A 6,118-nucleotide genomic window follows, 5' to 3' on the forward strand; every position below is an offset into this window, starting at 1 on the left:
ATTGATGGGTATACTTCTTGCTTTTACATTGTGTTTTGCTCGTATGGGCAGCGACAGAACAGGAAGCGACACCCCACTCGCTGTTTTTTTCTGATTCAATGAAAGTCAATGAACTAAGTAGACCAGACGCAGCTGCTATTGCATTGGTGTCTATGGGAGACCCATCCCGTTAAGTAGACCGGAACGGACCATTTTTAATGGCAAACGGCATGAGTGAACTATCTGCATTTATCCACCAGCTTTGCTATAGGTACTCTCACAATGGCCGCCCGTCCACCCATTCGGAGAATTAACGTAGCAGGTTAGGGAAAGGGTTAGGGAAAATGCTCTCCTAACCTGCTACGAAAAGCCACTTCCGGTTGTAGCTTCATCAAAGTGCCGTGTTTTTAGGGAGTCACTTGTGCCGTCATAGACTTGAAAGGGGATGTATGTTCTAAGTATTCTATTTCTATGCTTTGGAATTGGTCAATACCACAGAGGAAGAAGACATTTTGTCAATACTAGGCTGTGTTTGAAATCTTTGTTTGTTTGAATATTTTTGAAATGTTTATACCTAACTAGATCATAAAGGATGTCATATCCTTTATCATATTATCATATTGTAAAGCATAATCTATTACATACACCCAATGTAGGCTGTATTGCAATGCATCTAATGATAGCCTATCATTCAAGAAATATATTTATAATTAGTTTATTACACAACTTTCAACACTCAACAATCATGCAGGGATAGTAAAACAATTAATACAAATTCCTATCATAGTGATTACAACGTGTTCGTAGCATGGGCCTTGCAATTCCATTGAAATAAATACTTGAATGTTCTGAGAAGGAAATAAAATGTTCTGAGAAGGAAGTTTGTCGTTGCAATAAGTTGCTAGAAGATATTGCAACAGATCCACGGGTATCTAGCAGAAACTGTGGCGGGGGGAAAACAGTAAAAGATAACCCCATGTAAACAGTTTGACATAGACATTATTAATAATGATCATCAATTTCCAAAATGGGTTAAACAAATCTTCCCAGCCATTCATGTTTTTTTTTTTCACCTAAAAAAAAAATGTCAGTTTCATATTTTTGACTGATTGGATGCAGTGATAGGCCTAAGTAATTACAAGTAAATGATTGCCTCTAATGATACAAGATAAAGGTTCAGATAAATATACAAGATTAATGGTTGACAGGATAAATGTTCAAAATGTCCTATAACTGAAGTGCAACTAACTCAATGTTATAAATGCATTATTACATTTGATGCAGACAGAATGCAATAAAATGAATACCCACGTGAATAAAACGCTTTGTGTTTCACAAACATATTTCAAGCAGAGTGATGGAAGCAAGTATTTCAAATAGAGGACTCTGGTATAGAAATCAAGTATACTCTTATGTAACCAGCATTTATGGAGACATGGGTGTAACCTATGTATGAATAACAAGCATATTCACAAAACACCAAAGCAGAATGTACAATTCCCCCCCCCGTTATACCATAAAATAACATTGTAAACTTGAACTAATATATTTATATTTCTTACCAAAACATTAGTTTTTATAATGTCAATACCTAACCCATCGCAGTAAAGAGAATGGTATGTTACAATACATGTAATGACACAGTAGAACATTATAATATTGTGAATACTGTATGGCAATAAACAGTGGATGTAATATGTAATATGAAACATTGCTACATAAGCACTACCTAAAAGGCTTTTGAATGTATTGCAATGCAAAATTAAAAGCTCTTCGCTTTTTGACAAGATACGCAACTATTGTTTCGGTGTTCAAAAACTCTAATGCATATAACTTTGATGCGCAAGGGTACATACTGTATACAACTTCAAACAGAAATTGAGTAGCAATTTTATAGATTATACCTGTAGTAGATATAGAAGATTTAAATACATGTTTTTTTTTCTCTCTCTCTCCCAAATACAAGTTACAGAATGTTATATGTTAAGAGGATTCATTTTTATATTTGTTCAAAATATCTGATTAGTTGTTATGGGCTACTCTAGCATGCATTTACTTAAACATCTCAAACTGGAAGGCAGAAAACATCTGATTCTTTGGTTAAGATGATACCACACTGTAGATTGATTTGAACATAGTAGTACCCTATGTCATCATTATTCAATAAAAAATGAATAATTTATTTTACATCCAAATGCAACTAATCTCTCCAATGGACAAATCATAAATTATTGTGTGGGTCTTCAATGAGAAGGCCTCAAGTGCTGTACACAATTCAATAATAAACATGATCATATTTGAATCAAAAGAATAGTATTATTTTATAATGTGAAGCAATGTGTTTCTTGTATTAAAAGCACTATACACGTTATTATTATTATTCTTCAAGATGGTGATAGAGAATAAATCATAACACAAAACATTGCACTGACAATTGACAACACAGGACAGCTGACACTATCCTTGCTCCGAGGTAAAACAGGGGAAAAAGACCAAATTAGAGGAAATGTTTCAGGTATTTACAAAACACAATAACCCAGCCATTCCCATAAGAAGTCCCCCCCCCCAAAAAAATATCCCCTACTCAAAAATACCTTGATTCTCCAAAACATCCCATGGGTTCCCCTCAGAAATCACAGCACAAAAAAACTTACGAAGCAAGTATGCCTCTATTATTTTAAATGCATGGTAATGTAAATATGTAATTGGAATTACAGTGACATGTACTATATTGATGTGTATTCATCATAGCTTTCAAAAACGATCAATAATTCCAAAGTAACAGGTAAACAACACTCCGCACCTATGGAGACACTAGTTGCTGATTGTCTGATATTCAAATTATAAGGAAAATAATAATTAAAATGGTGTAAAAATGTTGTGTTTCAGTACGAAGGGAACCCAATGAAACGGACTGGAGGATCTCTTCCTGTGAGGAATTGTGCTGGTATATTTGGTGTAGTACTAGACCAACACATACAGACACCACTGTGACACCAGCAACAGGTCACATTCAGTAGTCAAAACGTTCTGGAACCTAGCAGATAGAAACAAGAGCTGACACAATGCCTTATTCTACGTGTCAGAGAGGCGTGTTTGTTCTACATGCTGTTTTTCTATCTGAACGTTGAACAACGTCCTGCTGAACGCACCCCCAGGCCACGTTAGTCTCGTGTAGACCTATTAATAGAATGGTTCATACGAAACAATAGTTTGCTCTGCAGCCGTAATAGAAACCATGTCAATACATTCTGAGATACATAGCACCTTCAGGATCTGTTGATTTAAAAACAATAGCCATTTCACAGTATAAAACTATCTACAGAGATTTCATAGTAGCACAGCCTCAATACGTAGCCATTCTGACAGTAACAACAAAGACTGACCATCTGCTGTATCAACAATGTTATAACCTATGTTCAAATTCAAATATAGATTAATTTGTGTAGACGCGTAACATCCTAATTAAGGGATAGTTATGGTTTTTTTTTGTTACTGTTTAACATCAGCATAAAATTCATACAGTATTAGTTCATTGAGAAAAGACACTGCAAACCATAGAGATTGGATTAACAGGAATCCTTTTAGGTGAATTACAGTTCTGTGGAAGATAATGTGTTAACTTTCTCATGTCAAACAATAACTACTCTAGTGTACTGTACACCCGCATTTCTTCATCACATAATGTATACGCTATACCTGTATCACATACACTGAGAATTTAAAAAAATAAACATTAAGAACACTTGCTCTTTCCATTACCTAGACTGACCAGGTGAATCCAGGTGAAAGCTATGATCCCTTATTGGTGTCACTTGTTAAATCCACTTGAAATCAGTGTAGATGAATGGGAGGAGACGGGTTAATGAAGGATTTTAAAGTCTTTTAAAGACTTTTAAAGACAATTGAGACATGGATTGTGTATGTGTGCGTGCCATTCAGAGGGTGAAAGGCCAAGACAAAGTGCCTTTGAACGGGGTATGGTAGTAGGTGCCAGGCACACCGGTTTGTAATCAAGAACTGCAAAGCTGCTATGTTTTTCACATTCAACAGTTTCCTGTGTGCATCAAGAATGGTCCACCACCTAAAGGGCATCCAGCCAACTTGACACAACTGTGGGAAGCATTGGAGTCAACATGGGCCAGCATCCCTGTGGAACACTTTCGACACCTTGTAGAATCTATGCACTGATGAATTGAGGGCAAAGGGGGGGGGGGAGACTCAATATTAGGAAGGTGTTCCTTATGTTTTGTCCACTCAGTGTAGTGTATAAGCTATACTCTATATTACAAAGAAATCCGGTTTGGATAGAAGCATGCACACAGAGGAGGCACATGCCAGTAATAGTACATCTGTACACTCAACCAGGGAAATGGTACAAACAACCCCTCTATTTGACAGCACTTAGGACATGCAGCCTTTTATTTCTCCAACAAGCCATGAGAAAAGTAGGACTTTACTCGTTGGTCTCCTTTTCCTTGCACGAGGGTTCGCAGAGGCTGCCTTTGTTCATCATAGTGTAGGGGAATGCTGCGGCGCTACACGTACCATAGCCTAGTTTGTTGAGGCGAGACAGGGTCTTGATACTGCCAGGGGGCCTACCAGGGCTGACCTTATATCCCGCTGCCTTGGTCGTTCCCAGGGGCCTCCCTGGGCTGGTCTTGAACCCGGCAGCCTTGGTGGTTCCTAGAGGCCTCCCTGTGCTGGTCCTGTAACCTGCCGATTTAGTGGTCCCCGAAGGTCTTCCTCTCCTTCCAGACCTCCCAGGGTTTTTCTTTTTCTTGGAGTCCTCTGGCTTTTCATTGTTCGTAATTCCAACAGCTTGGGGGTGAGGTTCACTGAGGCCATTCTGCCTCTGACAAGGCATGGGTTTCAGGTTGTTCTGGGGTGGCAGGGGCAGAGGGGGCAAGGTCATTTGCAAGGGAGGGGGCGGGGGAGCTTGGTAGAACTTGTTGGACTGGGCAGTGCATAGGTCAAAGTGACTGGTGGGGTGTCGGCCATCCTCTGCCAGGCATGACGGCCTGCCACTCATGCAATAGTCATTGTTGTTGGTCACCTGACGTATCATCTTCTGCTGGAGAAAACAATGGGATACAAGAGATGTATTGTTGAGAAAATGCTAAACTACTTCAAATGTAATGAATAACCTTTTTTTTTACAGGTTTAATGCTAGTAGTGCAAGTTAAGAGTAGACACAGGAATCGTATTCCAGTCTCATCCACAAACTAGTTGACTAGTCAGTAGTGGCATATTGTGTTTCGGCTGTTCTGTTACAAATCAATGCTGGAGTAGAATACTTCAAATGAGAGACAACTTCTGTACTGCACCCATAATGAGTTATTAAACTATAAAAGTATAGAATATCTTGACTCTTGTAATGGGTCTATTGTCAACATCCAATGCTAGCTTCGTTGAACGTGCAGGGATGGTGCAGCTCGTCATGATAAAGACTCAATGTTACAATGAGAGTTCAAATGACTAGCCTTCCCACATCACAGTTGCCTAGTAATGCCTACCCTCTTTTTCAGCGAAATATATTAATCAGTTAGTTGTTCGTTGTATTTTGCAGACAATCCTGACACAAAAGCTTTCGTTTTCGCAACACATTTAGGAAATCACTTACCACGCGCTCATTTACAAGTAATATGTTCAGAAATTGATGTTTCGATAACATTAAAAACATGGCAAATTAAAGTAATTCATAAAACCAAGCAATTACTGTACCTCGATTGTTTGTGGATCATGGAATGCAAAGGGTTAAAAATGACAGATCTTCTATCTTCAAATTCTACAGCCGATCCATTTTTCGTAGATCGCAATCGATCGATTACTATTACTAAATCGATAACGCCTTTTGTCAGAGGTGCAAAGAAATGTCGTATTTATAGGTTTGTTGTTTCGCATGAGATGTTTAGATGAGAAACGCAGCCATTGCCATTAAAAATTTATAAGGTACAGGGGACCACTGCGCCTGCGCGGTACTCCAAAAGGGAATTGCAGCAACTCCAAGCAAATTATGATTTACATTTTCATCGTGTTTACGCCAGTTCTTGAATACATTCGCAATTGTAATAGCAACTAATTTCCTCACAATATCAATTTGTTATATTATTTGCATGCGCAGTAAAGCTACGTCATA

The 6,118-nt window shown here is 38.3% G+C and overlaps 1 protein-coding gene across 2 annotated transcripts; it reads right to left on the minus strand.

Moving 5' to 3' along the window:
• Positions 1–4,145: 4,145 nt before the first annotated feature.
• On the minus strand, positions 4,146–6,116 carry LOC112228232 (UPF0461 protein C5orf24 homolog). Of its 2 annotated transcripts, none has more exons than XM_024393391.2 (2): positions 5,704–6,116; positions 4,146–5,053 (listed from the first exon to the last, which is right to left on the minus strand). In XM_024393391.2, the coding sequence occupies exon 2, from the start codon at positions 5,045–5,047 to the stop codon at positions 4,436–4,438; it is 612 nt and encodes a 203-aa protein (XP_024249159.1). In that variant the 5' UTR covers positions 5,048–5,053; positions 5,704–6,116; the 3' UTR covers positions 4,146–4,435. The 2 variants fall into 2 exon arrangements, with proteins under 2 accessions (XP_024249159.1, XP_024249158.1); XM_024393390.2 differs by having other exon boundaries at positions 4,146–5,050; positions 5,704–6,108.
• Positions 6,117–6,118: the final 2 nt, after the last annotated feature.

The sequence above is a fragment of the Oncorhynchus tshawytscha genome, linkage group LG30, assembly GCF_018296145.1.
Source record: "Oncorhynchus tshawytscha isolate Ot180627B linkage group LG30, Otsh_v2.0, whole genome shotgun sequence".
Classification (NCBI taxonomy): domain Eukaryota; kingdom Metazoa; phylum Chordata; class Actinopteri; order Salmoniformes; family Salmonidae; genus Oncorhynchus; species Oncorhynchus tshawytscha.

What these genes read in the sequence shown, in the direction of transcription:
- LOC112228232 (XM_024393391.2), bottom strand. Translation starts at nt 5,047, where the DNA reads ATGATACGTCAGGTGACCAACAACAATGACTATTGCATGAGTGGCAGG.